This window comes from Centruroides vittatus, unplaced genomic scaffold (assembly GCF_030686945.1).
Source record: "Centruroides vittatus isolate TY-2023 unplaced genomic scaffold, ASM3068694v2 contig_1832, whole genome shotgun sequence".
NCBI classification, from domain to species: domain Eukaryota; kingdom Metazoa; phylum Arthropoda; class Arachnida; order Scorpiones; family Buthidae; genus Centruroides; species Centruroides vittatus.
In genome coordinates, this window is record NW_027121128.1 from 400,318 (window position 1) to 418,638 (window position 18,321).

At 33.9% G+C, this 18,321-nt stretch overlaps 1 protein-coding gene across 1 annotated transcript in view; it reads left to right on the forward strand.

Annotated features, from left to right (window-relative positions):
* Dora (Dorado) overlaps positions 1-18,321 on the forward strand; it is a 152,809-nt gene that overhangs the window by 118,632 nt on the left and 15,856 nt on the right. The window contains exons 20-22 of the mRNA XM_067264242.1: positions 54-375; positions 9,202-9,745; positions 15,846-16,035. Of these exons, the coding sequence (XP_067120343.1) occupies positions 54-375; positions 9,202-9,745; positions 15,846-16,035 (1,056 nt within the window). The remainder of the gene's footprint in view (positions 1-53; positions 376-9,201; positions 9,746-15,845; positions 16,036-18,321) is intronic.

Below are 18,321 nucleotides of genomic sequence, written 5' to 3' on the forward strand. Positions count from 1 at the left end.
TGTAATATTAAACAAAGATCTATTGTTAATAAAGTATAATTTCTTATGCTTAGGACAAGCCATGGAAATTGGAAATTCCGCCATTAACTTTTTAATAGAGACTTGGGAAGGGCATCTTACTCCTCCGGAAGTAGCATCATTAGCAGATCGTGCATCAAGAGGTAGAGATCCCGCTATGGTACGAGCTGCAGCAGAACTAGCTCTTTCTTGTCTACCACATGCTCATGCACTAAACCCTAATGAAATTCAACGAGCACTTATTCAGTGTAAAGAACAAAGTAGTGAAATGCTAGAAAGAGCATGTTTAGCAGTAGAATCTGCAGCCAAAGGTGGCGGCGTTTATCCTGAAGTTCTTTTTGACGTTGCTCGTAAATGGTTAGTACTTATTTTTCTTATTAATTTAGATTGTTTTACATTTTTGCAATTAGGTTATTCTAGTCTTGTTTGATGATTATTTATACATACCTAAATAAGTAAATGATCATATTGAATTAAAATATATACATTATATATATAAAATATATACATTATATACATTATATATATTTTTTGTTATATTTTAAAAATGAATTCTTTATTCAAAGTTCCTTTTCAAATTCTGTAACAATTAAAACTATTTTTTTAAGTTTACCAACAATATATATTTCATTAACAAATTTAGAATTTAGGAATTCACTTGATCGTGGATTTATAAGCATGTTCTATTTCATGAAACATTATGCTAGTCCATAAAACAGAAAATGCTTCTGGAAGATTTTCTCCAAATGCATTTTCTGGAATGTTTTAGCTCAGACGTAATCTAGCAATAGTTATTTGATTTATTGAATTATTTGTGTTAATTGAATATATTTATATTTATAGTATTAATTTTTATTATTCATTAAATTGAAAGTTTGAATGTATTTTGTGCATGGATTGTCACTTTTTAATAGAAATAAATGGCTGAACTCATGATAGGCACAAAGGAAAGGCACAGTTAGTGTCCCCAGGAAATGTATTAACCTGTCCTGTGTTATTCCTGACATATCTCAGGTCACGACCTGCTGACCATGACCGGTGGACTCTAGGTATCTTGTTTCAGCATAGGAAAATTTTTGAAACTAGATGTCACTAGTCATTATAATTTTTATATTAAAACTAACTTTTGAAATATAATTTCGAAAGTTAGTATTTTTCGAACGTTCGTATTTTTATTGATGCAATGGCATCAATAAAAATACTAAAAAGGCCGCCTATCATACCCTATTGGTCTACTCTAAAGACAATAGTGTTGGATCTGAAGGCACCAAAGGGTGCATTAAAGAAAAGACTAATCCAACACAACTAAAGGTTGGGATTAGAGAGATGAGGAAAATCAATAAAGGAGGTATTGCAATAGATGTGTTTACTCTTGATGAATTAAATATAATCAGGACTGCAATACAGGAAAGAGCACCCAATCTTAACACAATTGTGCCAACTAAACGAAGATCGAAGGTGTTACTAAAACAAATGCCCAAAGACTTATCGAAGGAGGAATTTCATGATTGTATATATGATCAGAATGAGGCTATACAGACCTATTTCACAAGGATACAATTTGATAACAAATTTCAACTGAGATTTGCTATTCAAGGAAGAGGCAGCAGTTCGATAACATGGATTGCAGATGTGTCACCCAGCATGTTAGAGATTCTCACAAAATTAAGAAAGATTGACATTGAATGGGTCCACTGTGGGATCGAAGAGCATTTTTCCATCTTGCAATGTTACGAATGTTGCAAGTTTGGACATACTAGTAAAACATGCCAGGAAGAGAAAGAAACATGTAGCCAGTGTTCTGGCAACCATCGTTTTAAAAATTGCCCAGACAGAAACAAACATCCAACCTGTACAAACTGCCACACACACATAAGGAAGGAAAAGGTAAGCACAATTCGTTTGATAAAGAATGTCCAATTTATAAGTGCATCAAAACTCTGATAATCTCACGTACAGATTATGGGGAGTAACTCTATAAGAATTAATTTTCTGCAAATCAAGTTACAAAGGTCCATCAGTGCAAATTTGCCCTCTGCAGCATTATCACAAAATATGACATAGTTAAGGTACAGGAACCATATTGCTCTGGAGGCAAAGTATCCTATGTTCCTTTCAGACATCTAGTGATACAGGATACAAGAGACACCCCTTGGGCTGCAGTTATTATACTGAATAATACCATTGCCATATTTCACCACATGCAATTTACTATGAAAAATTTTGTATATATTGAAACCCAATACAACACACAAAAGTTGGTCATTGTTAGTGTCTATGCATCAAAGAGGGAAGATATACATCAGGAATTGCAGATCCTGCAGAACATCCGAGATTTCTTCCACAAACACCATATAATTATTGTGGGAGATTTTAATGCCTTTTCACCAACTTGGGGCAGTGAGACTTTGGATCAAAGGGGGCAGGCCATTGAAGACTTTGTGGCATGTAACAACCTCAACATTATTAATGATCTGGATTCTCCCCAACTTTTGAAGGACCTAATGGGTCTTCTCAAATTGATATCACCTGTGTTTTGTCTAATTTGCTTGACAAAATTCGAAATTGGAGGGTATTAACAGATGATAGTCTATCCGATCATAACTGTATCTCATTCAGGTTATATAATGAACATGGGAACACCTTTGTTGAAGTTTATCAAAAAATTTATAACACTAACAATGCTAATTGAGAAAAATTTTTTCTTACCTGGATAGTTACATCATCCCACAGTCTGACTTGCAGGACAGGGATGCAGCAGTTGATTTTATCAACTGGCAAATGCATACTATTGATAACACCTGTGATTGCACCTTTTCTATTTGCAAGCCAAATAAAAAGGGAGGTCCTTGGTGGAACAATGAGTTTGCAGACATGAGATTAAAGAACAACAGAAACAGGAGACAATTTCAATGCTGCAAAACTCCTGAGAGAGCTTTATTAAAAACTCAATATCTTGAGTATCAAGCAAATTACAAGGTTGCCATCAGAGAAGCCAAGATTCAATCCTGGCATGAATTCTGCTCATATGCCACATCTGATCTTTGAGGGTTTGTTTATAAGTACTGTGCTTCGAAACTTAAAACACCCACCTGTCTTACAGGATTTACAGACGGCTTTGATAGCAGTATGGAAAACACGGTTGAACATTTGATGGACGTTTTGTGTTTGAAAGATAATCTTCTAAACGATTCTGAATTTCATCAACATGTAAGAAATCAAACAGCTACTCATCCGCTGGTCTATCCTCCTTCTCAGTTCATGGTAGTAGAAGTTAATGTGGCTATAAAAAGACTGGCACACAGAAAGGCACCAGGCCCCGATAGGATTACTACAGATATAGTCAAAATGATATGGGAACATCGCTCTGAGATCCTTTTGAATCTTTACAACTGCTGCCTACATTATAATGTCTTTTGAACAGTATGGAAGAAAGCAAGACTAATTATGATTCCAAAAACAAGGTCAGCCAATATTCACACACCAAATGATTACAAGAACATCTCTCTTCTACCAATGATGGGCAAGGTCCTTGAACATCTTCTAACAAACAGACTGACATGGCATTTGGAAATCCAAGGTTACCTGCATCAGCAACAATTTGGATTTCGTCCAAGGAAGGGTATGGTTGATGCCATCCTCTCTCTAACACACAAAATCAGAGAGCTTCAGGAAACATATCCTTACGTTTTTGGACTCAGTTTGGACATCACTGGTGCTTTCAACTTGGCTTGGTGGCTAATGGTTTTATTTAGGCTTAGGCAAAGCCAATGCCCTGCTTACATTTATAACATGATCAGTGAATATTTACAAGACTGCATAGCTACCTTCAGCATTGGCTCGATCACATTTAACAGGCAAATCACCCGTGGTTGCCCTCAGGGATCTGTCTTTGGCCCCATTCTTTGGAATCTTATTTTTAATGATTTCCTAAATACAAACCTAGGTGATGAATGGGTTGTAGCATACGTGGACGATGCTATGATTCTAGTATGTGCTCGATCCAGGGCAGAAATAGAAAAAAAGGCAACCAACATCCTAGCTAAGGTAGTGGAGTGGGGTACAAACAACAAGTTGGATTTTAATCCTAAAAAGACTAAAGGTATTATCTTTACAAAACCAAGGGCTCCACACCTATACAGAAGGACACCTATGATCCACGTGGGAAACATTAATGTACAGATTGTACCTTCAATAAAATACTTAAGTCTAATTCTACATCACAAGCTCAACTGAATACCTCACATACAGTACATCAGTGATAGCACAAACCTACTTTTTCAAGAGTAGCAAAAAGTAAACGGGGGCTTTGCTCAAAAATAATGAGCATAATATATGATTCAGTATTTATACTAATGATTAGTTACGCTGCTCCAGTCTGGCCTGACTGCCTCGGAATGGCGCATATTGATAGAAAATTACAAAGTGCACAATGCAGAGCACTTATTTGTATCTGTAGGGCTTACTCTACAGCCCCCACCACTGCATTACAACTTCTGGCTAGAAAACTGCCCATCCAGCTTACCATCAGCTCAATCACACAAAGGTAACTCATCCGAGACGATCAAATCAACTCGATCAATGGAATACCTTATGATAACATTGAACGCACTAAAAAGGGTGTCCCCATCATTAACCCAGCTTACTGGCCTGACATTGCTGATCAACCCTAGCCCATACAACATCTAACTATATTTACAGATGGCTCAAAGAATAATACAGCTGTTGGATGTGCCTTTGTAGTATATGCTAATAATTCACATATACAGTGGAACCTCACTTAACGTGCACCTTGCACAACGAGTATTTCACATAACGAGCAAAACAAATTGTAAAAATTTGCCTCGCTTAACGAGCGATATTTTGCATAATGAGTGACGAGGAGAGGGGAAGTCTCAAATTGTGTGCATGCGGCATGCTCTATCAGTCTGTTTAGCACTCCATTCACTAGCATCTTAGTGTCGCTTGTGATCACATATTTTTCCAAACTTGTGTTCACACATATTACTTATAAACATCAACAACCATAGCCCGTTATATAATAAACACGCCAAACGATATGCCAAATTCTTGGGTCATTAAACTTAATGACCGATTCCAAATTAAATTTTAGAAATGTCTGAATTAAAAATTAACTATTTATAATTATTAAATTTAATACGAGATGGAAACATAACTGCCTACCTCTAGTCAAATTAATTAATTTCTAATATTTAATTATAGCCTTTACATAACCCAAGAATTTGGCATATCGTTCGGAGTGTTTATCAAACATATTAGCTGTGATTTTTTTTTTTTTTTTTTTGTTTCTGCAAATCGAATTTTTATTCCAGGATGGTTCATTCCGCGCTAGAAAAAAAGACAATGATGATTCATGCTCTTTAACAGGGTATATTGTACAATTTTTTTTTTATTTAATAAATGTTATACATAAAACATTTGAGCATTTTTTTGGCGTGGAATGCATTATCGCATTTTACATTAATTTCTATGGGAGAAATTTTTTTGCATTACGAGTAAGACACTGGAACTAAGTATGCTCGTTAAGCGAGGTTCCACTGTACAACTAGACTTGGGGAAAACTGTTTCATTTTTCAAGCAGAACTCTGGGCCATTCTTACGGCCATTAGATGGTGCGACTCCATGTATAATAGAACAGAAATAACCATCTTTACAGACTCCTACTTGTCTATGCAAGCCATTCACAACTTCCAATGGTGTTCACCTATAGTCCACGATATCTTGCTGGAATTGGCCAAAGATATCAACAGGTATGCCATCGTTTGGGTCAAGGGTCATGCTGGTGTTTCTGGCAACAAGCGGGCTGACTAACTTGCCTGCATGGCCTCAGTGAACCAAGCTGTAATCCACTCCCCAATGCCACATCTTAAGACAAACAAAAAAAATATCTTCGCTATTTGGCAGAGACAATGGGAGGAGCATAGCAAATGTCTTACAAAGGCGTTCCCCCCCCCCAGTCTCAGATTCTACTCTTCCAATCATTGACCAAAAATTGGTCCAATTCTATACTGGACATGAGAAGTTTAACCAATATCTTCACAGGTTTGGCAAATCAGAAAACCTACTGTGTGAAATTTGTAATGAAACAGATGGAGTAAAACACTTATCTGTTTAAATTCTCTATGCTGGATGATAAGCATTTTACCATCACCACTCTACTTCTGCAAGAAAATTGGCCTTGCAGCCTTGACGTCAAATATTTGTCAAAGACAAAAACTGTTTTGTAGCATTTAAAGAACTAATTTATACTTATTTCAACAGAACTACTGTTAATTAGGTCACTTTATCTTAATGGACTGATGCTTTCTCGAACTATGCACAAAATTTTGTACTATACCTATTTGGGTATCTTGCTGCTTTTGTTTATTTAAAGTACACATAATAACATGAACATTACATGTGTTAACTGCATTTTCAGTGTCATGATAACTCGTTTCCATGTAGTTCAATGCATTATAACTTTTTGTTGGGCCCACATTGGGTTCATAGTGTACTATTACATTATATGTTCTCTTAGTTTGTTAACAGTATCATGTGCTGGTATTGTTGGTAACATATTGTATGGTAATAATGTTAATCCATACTCTTTTGAGTACTGTACTACTGTTAACTGTTTTCTTGTTAAAGGCTATCTAATGCAATAGACTAGGATATTGCAAAAACTGATGTAAGAGAGATATGATACAATGCTTGGTAATCATGTATTCTCATCTGTATTAGAGACTTGGTACAAGAATCTCATCTATGTATTCGTTTATGTATTTATAACATTGTTATTATTTGCTATTATTATGTTCTAATATTACATTAATTCATAAGTGTTCATTCCTTTATATTTGTATTATCTTATTATTTATAAAATGTTCATATGTGTTTATCATTGATATAATATTTTGTATTATATTATCCTATGTTAATTTGTTAATAATACCTGATGTATGTTACCATGTATTTACGTAATTAACCCCTATGCAAGTTATTTTATGTATTTGGTTACTCTACAGTCAATAATTTGCCAAGTACATTAACTGAATTCTAAAACTTATATAGCTGTAATCTAACATATTCTTGTTATGAAACCTGTTTTACTTGTATTATGCTTGTAAACATTCTGTTCTCAACCTTGGTGGTGCTCTGTGGAGCTGAGGCTGTCTTCAGAAATAAAGATTTATGCAAAGTAAGGATCCAAAATGAAACAGCTACGTGGTGAGAAACAGAACTTAATACATCCAGATTGGTTTAGCTGTGAAAATTTCTGAGCTGGACCAGCCTCAAATTTGGGACCCCAAAGTGACAAGCTACTGCCTTTTCTCCCTTAGCTATTTGGCCATCTGGAAAATATTGCTTGAAGTTATACTGTAGTTATGTACTGGGGGTGTTTTCAATTAACTTATAAAATGACTTAATTTAAGTTTTAATATATATAAAATGTTTTCATTTTATGTAAATAAGGAAACAAATATGCTTTTTATTTAATTTTTACTTATCAACTTTTAAAATTCAAAAACAACTTTTTATGCTGTAGTAAAAATACATAGTAGAACCTGGTTAACTGGAATCAGTTGAGGAAAAAATTCAGACTTTGAGTTTCAAGTTATGAAGATTTGGCTAAAAATCAAGATTTTGCTCATTGGTTTATCGGTGATTCATAAACTATCCATATGATATTTCTGCGGGTCTTATTACATAGAATCATTGTGTCAATGTAAACTTCTCAATGTTGTTCAGAAATTCTAAAATGCTTAACCAATTGGTTAAATAAGCTACCAAGATATGCTTTTCCAAATGGTTGATCTATTCACCCCTAAGTGTTTAATAAGGATTTTTTTTTAAATTGCAATATTTTGCACCTATAATAGTTCTGTATTTTTTAATTTTTATCACAAACATACCACTCTTTACAATTGTTACATTTTTAAAATTTTTATGTGGAATTGGATTATAATTAAACAACATTGATACTACATCGGAGTAAACTAAACAAACATACCATAGAGCTTGTTACCAGTGTGCATCTTCTAGTAAACAGACCGTTACAAACGTTTTCGAACTCTCAGGTTCTTCTTCAGGTAACTAATAACTCCTGAACGAATGCAATTTAAATTAAATTCAGTTGGAACACCAGTCAGAACTCTATCGCATGGATATCGATAACGTCATTCGTGCATGCGCCCCTTTAACAGATGTAAATTATCGTAAGTTCTTGTCTACGAGTGCCTGCCAGGCTGTTGACAGAGTGATTTCATCCTTATGGTTAATGCAATTACCATCTTTGAGTGTAGCCATGGAGATGTAAATAGCCTCTAGCCATCTAAGATGGTGTATGTGTTGCGTAGTGTGGATCATCTTTGCTTGAGTGAACAGTGGTTCTATGCCCGGGTCTGAAGTGTAGATGGCTAGAGCAGAGGTGGTCCTCACGTGTAGAATATCCGCTGCGTGTTCTTTCATTCTCACTTCTAGAGAGTGCTTGGTGGATCCTACGTAGACCAGGCTTCTGTCCCATCTATGGTCCATGAGTGGGATGGTGTACAAACCCGGGAGTTGTTCTTTGTTGGGGGTGTCTTTTCTACTCCGTAAAATGTCAAAAATTGTAGCACATCTTCTATAAACGATGCAAATTATAATTTTATTTTAAATTAATTACTCAAAAATTCATTTATTTATTATGTTAGCTAATTGGAGAAATCCATCAGCAATCAAATAAAACAAAAAATTAAGTTTGAAAAAAAGCAGATTTAAATGACAGTTACAATGTATAGGTTACACATGCTGTCTGGTAGTTACCACCCCTATCACGTTACATGATGTTCATTTTTAGTCATACGATGATTCCCATGCTTTATAGAAAGTTTCTGATTCATTTACTTGATAGACGAGTGTTAATTATTTTATGTAACAGAAAATTAAAATTTCAGAATTTATGAATGTACAGTACCATATCAAACCCTGTTTGCGTTAACCAGTTTGACTTAACATGTAAATTCGTAAACTATACAGGCGGGGAAAGAAAATGACATTTCACTGTATACACAATTTTTTGTTGACATCTCTCATCTATTTTTTTTTTAGCAAATTATAATTTTATTCTTGACTCTAGTTGTATATATTTAATTTTTGTAGGATTATTGCTTTACTTATTCACATTCTTTATGTAATTTTCAGGTATGAATTATATGAAGAAAGTCTGGAAGATCGCCATAATGATGGATTATCAGAAACTGTATCAAATACCATAGAATCAGAAAATTTGACGGATGTGGTTTCATCTGCAAGAACCGATCACGGCACAATAGCCACTCACAATCTTCATGTCGGCCAAGTCGAAGGCGTCATTACCACAGCTCCATCTGTTCAAGTTATACCACAATTAGCATGTCCACCTGTCACCTATACATTAGCATATCCAACAGCACCATATGGTTATATGCAAAGTGTAACTCCATTTCCACATTCACCAATGCCTTTACATGCAGCTTACGTTCCATCTCCAGCAGCATATCCATATGGTGCTCTTACTAATTTATCTTATTATACTCCAAGTGCTACAAGTACAACTCATCTTCGTCATTCTACACCTGGATTATATACCAACCAAGTAGTTGGAGTTCCGGTATCAAGAGCTCAATCTGTTTTACCTCTGGGTGGTCATGCTGTTATGGCTACACAATCGCCACCAACTCCAGCAATACCATCTCAACAACAACAGGTATGACTTTTAGTTTGTTTATGCTAATTTTATCTTTTGATTAAATATTAAATATATAATTTATATACATTTAATATTATTATATTGATATAATAAGATTAAATGTATATAAATGTGTGTGTGTATGTGTGTAAACATTGTATAATAATGTATACGGTTATTGTTTTGCCAGTTTTGCTGTGGCCCTCAACACAAGTAGGCATGCACAAACTAAATCTGGTTTATTTGTAAAATAGAGTTTGGGCTTTTTCAAATATGGAAGGGAATATTTATGTAGAAGGACTGTTTTTGGAAGAAGAAAAATACTTTTTAAATGGTGCATCTCTTCCAAGGAAAATTGATCTTTTGTTTTAAGACTGGTAGTAATTTAGAAATTGACTGGGCTTTCTTTTCTTTGTCATAGAAACCATGGGTATTTCTCTAATCATATCACAATCAATGCTATCTAATACCATTGTTTCCAGAATGTTCCTCTTTGAGTGCTTTATTGGTGAAGTAAAATTTTGCTCATCTGCTGTCTGCTTTTCAGCAAATCTTTTTTTATTGTTGACAATGATGCTCCAGCAATCTGATTTTCATGCTTTGTAGAATGAGCAACAGGATAAAATTATCACTTTTAGCTTCTCTGTGATTCAACAAAGAATACGATGCAAATGCGAAAACGCACTAAGAAACACCATTTGGCTTCTGCAGGGGACTAGGCACCAGAGAGGCAATTTTCTGCTTACAAATATTGCTACAGAGGTGCTATGAACATCAAAAAGAAGTATACATATGTTTTATTGACTATGAGAAAGCCTTCGACTCAGTAGACCACGACCTCTTAATTGACCAACTGAGAAAACTTGGGCTCGAAAACAACGATATCAACTTTATCGTAACTCTCTACTGGAATCAAACAGCCCAACTCCGCTATGACAACGACCTGACAGACCCGATACCAATACAAAAAAGCGTCCAGCAAGGCTGCCCATTATCTCCCATTCTTTTCAACATCTATTCGGAAATAATTTTTGACCAAACACTGGCCGACAAGAACATCGGCATAAAAGTTAACGGACAATACACCAATAACTTAAGATATGCCGACGACACAGCACTAATAGCGGATTCCAAACAAGATTTACAGACCATCTTGAATGAAGTGGACACAGAAAGCTAAGCATGGGGGCTAGAATCAACAAAAAGAAAACAAAGGTGATGAAGGTCAGCAGGACTCCAAGCGAAATCGCGATCAAATTAAAAAATGAAAAGTTGGAGCAAGTACACCGCTTCAAGTATCTCGGAGTACTCGTTGATGACCAGCTGAACCACGAGGCCGAAATCAAGAGCAGAATCGAACAAGCCAGGCATGCATTCACCAAATGGAAAACACTCCTTACCAACAGAAGCTTGAACATCATGCTCAAATTACGCACATTGAAATGCTACATCTGGCCAATCCTGCTCTATGGTGTAGAAACATGGACTCTAACATCAGCCACTACAAAAAAGCTACAGGCCTTCGAAATGTGACTGTACCGAAGAATGCTGAAAATCCCGTGGACAGCCAAAATAACCAATGCACAGGTCCTGCAGAACATGCACACGGACCGGGACCTGATCAGAACCATCATCAGCGGGAAATGCAAATACCTAGGCCACATCACTAGGAACCACCAAACATATCATCTACTGCCACTCATCCTGGAGGGCAGGATTGAAGGCAAGAAATGTCCAGGCAGACCGAAAATGGCCTGGCTAGACAACATCAACACCTGGCTTCACATGACAACAGAACAAATTCTACACACAGTGCAAGACAGAGAACTATATCAATATGAAGTCACAAACGCCATTCGGCAGCATTAAAGAAGAAGAAGAAGAAGCTTCTCTATCACAGAATTGTATGTTGTGCAAAATTTTTCATTCTGCAGTGAAAGGATTTATAAGATGTACCCTCCATGGTAAAACAAAACACAAAAGAATATGGAAAGATAAAGTAAATCGCATACTAAATTTACTACTAAAACAAATGAGTTTGTGGAGCCTTTCACCATATTGTGATTAGATAAACAATTGTTACTTGGGTTAATAGTAGGACGTCTGACCCTGATCAGTTTTTTCATCAGGAGAACTGACAAACTTGAAACACACATGGGGATTTTAACCTTTTTTTGTGGGAAAGTGTATGACTGTTAGAGAAAGGAGGAAACATGTGACTAGTCTTTGAATTTCTCCTTTAAAACAAGTTTTTTTACATGAGCAGTTATATATATTTTACATTGTGTCTTTCTTGGTGCATAACATGTGAGTGCATCTCCAAAAGCAGTTAATAGATGATCAGCACGACTCTATAGTTAAAGGGAAAGTATGATGTACAGGGGCAAAATACTACTAATTTGAAGTGGAGAACATATATTTAAATTAAATTAATTAAAAATATGATTAAAAATTGCAGTCCAGCATTGTGACGATCTCACAATAAATAAGCACTCATTCTGTTAGATGATTCAGCAGATGATGATAGGACTTGTTCTAATCATTAAATTTATCTTGATTAGTCACTTAACTCTCTGGGTTAGTTCATGGAGAGCATCAATGATAGAGATGACACACTATCGTTGCTGCTCATTGCTTATCTGAATGTTCAGACATGACACTCTTTCCTGTCTCTGCGCTTGACTCAGATTTCTCAAAGATCCCCTTCTCCCATACTACCTGTAAGCTGTTATTGTGGACAGTTAATTTGCTTTCTCATCTTCTCTGATTACATGTATTGTTTCAACACAGTCAGTAGAGTCCAATTATTTACATTTATATTTTTGCAGTTCAGAGTTCCATTTGATGTGACATAAAATTTTTTTCTATTTTATTTTATACTTGATTATGTATTAGGAACAGAATCCCCTAAAAAAGGCCTGGAGTTTTTTGATTCATCTGGATTTACTTCCAGATTTTCCAGAACTGTAGTCTGACAGCTTAATCCAGCAGCTTTTAACCAAGGTGCACACACTTAGAAGTGTACCACAAAATGTATTGATGAAAAAAAGCGATACAACACATGGATGATCTGCTAAGGGAAAGGATGTCTCCTGGGAGAACTTTTATGGGGGAAACTGGCCTGTATTAGTTGTTAGACATTTGAAGAAACCCGAGAAAACTCCACATGGCCAACTTATTGGTGAAATGAAAACCCATGACCAGTTACTGGTGTCCAGTGCTGTTATTCATTCATCTGTTAGTGGACCTTGGCAATGCAAAATATATTGCTGAGCAGTGTGAGTGCAATAACATTTCTTACATGTATTACTAAAAGTACTAAAACAACAAGAACTATATATTGATAAAGATGTAGACAAAAAAAAATTATCAAGTTGAGGTTGCCACAAATAGGAAAAGGTTGGAAAATGCTGTCTTAATCTTTTGGCCATCCAGCCATTCATTTCCATTTCTTAGACATTTCATCATGCATAATGCAACCAAGAAAGTAAGGCCTAGGCCTATTTAGGCTTATATTAAGTAAGCAAGTATAGCTTTCCACCAACTGAAATAAAATTTAAGTTGAAATAATGTTTGCAAATAGAAATTTGTATAGGGCAGGAATGTTAATAATTTTCTTGGTTGAAAATAGTTGACATTTCTGCTTTACTTTCTAAGCCACTACAAAATGCCACCATATGGTTAACATTACAGAACATGATATCAAAAAATTGAAAAGATCATAAAGTATAAAAAATAAGCAAATTTAATTAATGATGATAATAAATAATAGTTACAATACAATACAAATATTTAGCAGAAACAGTTAAAACTACCATTTTTTAATAACAACTGCAGATAGAAGTGGCACCATACAACTATCATTGATGTGGCATTAAACAGCGATTGACACTTGGAAACTATATATATAATTTTATGATGAGCATGACATAACTTTCATAAGAAATCTCGGAAAAAGAATTTTTACAAAGTGTCAGCCAACTACTAGAGACTAAAAATATAAATTGCTGTAAGGAAACAAAACATAGGTGATTTTCAGTTGTTTCAGCAAGGTATAAACTTCACTTTAAGATTAAAATCAAAAGGTTTTCTGGCTGTTGACTTCCATAAACAAATATTTTAAAATTGTTGCTGAAATTTTAAAATTTCAACAATAGAAAGATTTACCTTTAAAACAATTATCTGAAAATTGGCTATTATGTTTTCATAATAGATACATTAAATATCTTGCTACTAAATTATACTTTTTTAAAGAATTTGCTGAATGTTCTGCAACTTTTGAAAATGTTCTTTTTTCCTGTTTTTGTATGTATTTTCAATAAGATTAGCATCTGCTTATTTCTTTAAACCGCTTGCCATTGATTTGATCATTGTCTTCATTTTTAAATGGAAATGATAAAGAAATAATAAAATTTATTCAGTTTCTACACAAAAAATAAATGAATTAATAATTTTTATGCAGTTTTTACATAAAATTATTTCTAAAAATTCTAGTTTCAGTACTTTAGCCAAATTTTGATAAAATTATCATGTAACTAGCTGAGATATCTGGCTTCAATTGGAAAAATGATATATTAAGTAAAGGCAATATACTCATATTAAAATGTATACAGTGGGGAAATCTCACTTAACGAGCACCTTGCATAACAAGTGACGAAGAGAGAGGAAGTCCTGGATTGTGCACATGTTTCATCATGCTATTATCTGTGATTTAATCTGTGATTAGAAGAAAAGATGATGATGATTCACGCTCCTTAACAATGTATATTGTATAATTTTCTTTGAATAAACGTTATACGTAAAATACCGTATTTACTTGCGTAAAAGAAGATCTCACATATAAGATGAGATGTGACTTTAAAGATCAAAATAAAGAAAATTAGATTTATTAATACAATTCTAATTTTATTTTGTTTAATCACAAATAAATTATCATCAAATGCACATATTAGGGCAAATCACCATGTTTTCTTGACACTATCACATTTTGTCTACTTGGACTCGCCCTCCAAAGCTTTGTTACAGTTCTCCTCTTTTTCACTCTTACTCCACAAAGCATCATCCTCTGATTCGTCGAGTGAATTTAAAATGCAGTATTTTCTGAATGACTGCTATCAGCTTTGAAGATTGTTTTTCCATGCACCTGATACCCATGTAGCAAAACCAAAAAGATTATAATTGCCATGACAGGAAAAAGTTTATTTTTAATGATTCAGAATGTCAAATATTTATTAAAAATACCAATTTAACAAATATGAAATAACTACATTTATAATCATTGCTAAGTGGCTAGCTAGTTTTGGATCATCTCTTTAAAAGCAACATTCACCTTGACCACGATAGCGCACTGCTATAATGACAGCATGGTTACTATACATGGTTAACAAAAATTATTGCAAAAATGCAAAGGATCCTTCACTCATGCATACAGGACAACCTAGGTTTTTGAAGCAGTGAAAAATGAATAATAACCTCGTCTTATACGCAAGTAAATACGGTATTTGAGTATTTTTTTCGGCATGGAACACATTATCGTATTTTACATTAATTTCTATGTGGAAAGTTGTTTCTCTTAACAAGTGTTTCAAATTGCAAGTAAGGTTCTGGAACAAATTATGCTTGTTAAGCGAGGTTCCACTGTATATGGAAAAGGAATATGTACAGTACTCATAATAAAACCAATTAAAAACAATTTTACATCAAAATTTACTCTAAATACATTCTATAGCCTGAAAAGGATTCAGCCATTCTCATGTGATAGATAGACAGATAAATATGAATTTAAAAGTAGCCTATATCCTTTTCAGGATTATACTGAATATATATGCGAATGTTTATACAAATCAGTTCAACCAATATATATATATATACACATTGTTTGCTTTAAATACATGTTAGGTTCACTTTGAAATGCATTTAAAATGGTAATAGATTAAATAAAAATGCATTAATTACAACAATATTTAAAAATATAAGATAATAAACCTATAACTGAAAAGTTTGTTATTCTATTAAATGCTATTTGCATTGTTTTTACATAATATTAATTTAACTTGTTTTATGGTTTACTAATTTAGTCTACTCTGTAATAGAAAATAATGCATATTTTATTTTATAGATACAAAATCCCATTTCACAACTCAATCAGCAGCAGATGGGTTATTTACTTGCTGCTTATCGAGTGGGCATGCTAGCTATGGAAACACTTGCCCGCAGAGTGCACGATGATAGACCACAAGCAAAATATGCTAGAAACCCACCTTATGGAGAGGATGTTAAATGGCTCTTGAATGTAGCCAAAAAATTAGGTAAGTAAAATTATTGACTGTTTCCAATAATTACAGATTGACCATCACTAATCCAGCATCATTGGGACCTGTAGGATGCCAGATTACTTATGGTTAGGTTAGAATATACTCAACCCAATAGCTAACAATCTCATATATTTAAAAAACCCCATAAATCAATACAAGTTGGTTAATAAAGAAAAAACAAACATTAAATGAAAGTTCTTGTCGGATTATCATACATCTGTGCAACATTGAGCACCCCCAAACAGTAGAGGTGGTTTGGTGGAGCAACATGGAAATTTGAAATTATGTTAATCAAAATTAGTGCCAGATTAGGATGGTCAACCTGCAGTTATGTTTTAAATGAGAATTGGAATTTAATACTTTGATATTAACATGTTTGTTTTTATTAATAATAATTCATAAACTAACATATTTATAAATCTTATTTTCACTTTTCTGGCTGTTATATATAACAGCCAGGAAAGTATGGCAATTGCTCAAAAATTGACCTCCAAGATTTTGACATTTTTGGACTTGGAACCTTGAAACATCGAGAAATGCAAAAAAAAAAGTTTAGGATTTTTCTGTGTGTGTGGAAGGGGCACAATTTTGTTCACCCACTTTGAAGCTTAATAACTCCTGTGCTTTTTGTTGAAAATTTCTGAAATTTTGCTGGGAGGTTTGTTTATTAGAGGGATTAAATTTTGGTGGTTTAAGGACGAGGGGATGGGGAGATAAATGGCACGTGTATCTCCAGTAGGGTCAGACTTATTAACAATTTTACTCATTATTAGCATTTAATAATTTTTATAAAACTCTTTTTATTATAAAAAGTCTTTTAAATAAATTATCATAACAGATGGTATCATCACAGTTTAAATTTTTTGTCAGGAAAGTTGTGCAACTCATTGCTGGATTTTTTTTTGTGTTTTTGGAATTTTATTTTAAACAATATTACACACAAATTTTTTAAAGAACTACTATTATGAAAATTTTCAAAAATTTTATTTGACTAATTTATGAAACTCTTTAAATAAAATAAAATTGTGAATATCTTAATACTGTTATTAATGGATTTAATGTGATGTTTCAATCTTCAGTTAATAGTTGATGATATATTGTGTCAAATAAAATGAATAAACAAACACAAAGAATCATTAAAAACAATTTTAAAACTTTAATGAAAAGTACTTGCAAAGTTTTAATTCTCATATCAAAGCTGTCAAGCTAAATTTTCTGAAATATTTACTTCTTTATTATCAAATTTTTATAAACCACTAATTTCCATTCCTCAGTTTAGTTTGGCAAATCTGTTATTTACTTGGTTAAGGTTCTTGTTGTTGTTATTTTTTTTTTTTTGTATAAAATTCAAATGGAAAAATAATATATTGAGGTTAATATGTAATCTTTGTTCTTGTAATTAAAAATTCTTCAGCTATTTCATTTATTTAAAGATATATATTATTTTCACTAGACATTTCAATTTATAGAATTTGCTTGTTATAAGTTTAAATAAAATATGAAATATTATAGAAAATTTTTTTATCAAAATATAAAATAAAATAATTGTGAGGGTCAGTACTTCCTTGGTACCTTGTCAGAACTGACACCATTGCACCCCAGAAGCCAAGACAGCGGGTTGATTTGGTCACGCAAGCGGCTGCGTATACATGTGGTCAGATTCGGGATGGAGATGAAGTAAGAGACAGTATACTGGAAGTGAATCACTCGGATAACAGGTTAACAACCAATAACAATTTAATTTCAATGAAAAGGAGTACATAATACAGTATAATAGACATATCAGGATAGATATATATAGATTTAGCCTATTTATCTAGTGGTCACGAGAGAGAGAGTACAGTACATGAGATATGCGTGGAGATAAATACCTTGTCAAGAATCTTGACACGATGCAAGCCAAATGGATCAAACGGGAGAACTTTCTCAAGGGCAATTTTTACTTCAGGTACACAACAGGCATCTCAGGAAGGTAATCTGTAAGGATGAATTAGATGATATAAAGGAATGATAAAACTGTATAATCCACAGGTATCCAACAATTGAAGCTCAGAGAGATACTGGATGACTGGATTGAGGAACTGGCGACGACTTTCAATGAAGGGTTAGAATCCACACACCTTAGGAATTGAGATGATGTTGATGATGACTGCTTCGCTTGTCATCACCTCCTCCTTTTTATTAGGGGGGCTTCTCTTGGGTTTTTCCCATGACTTCTAGAATTTTTAGTACGTCGGGCCAATAGTTAAAATTTCACTCATGGGTTCCAGGAAACAAGGA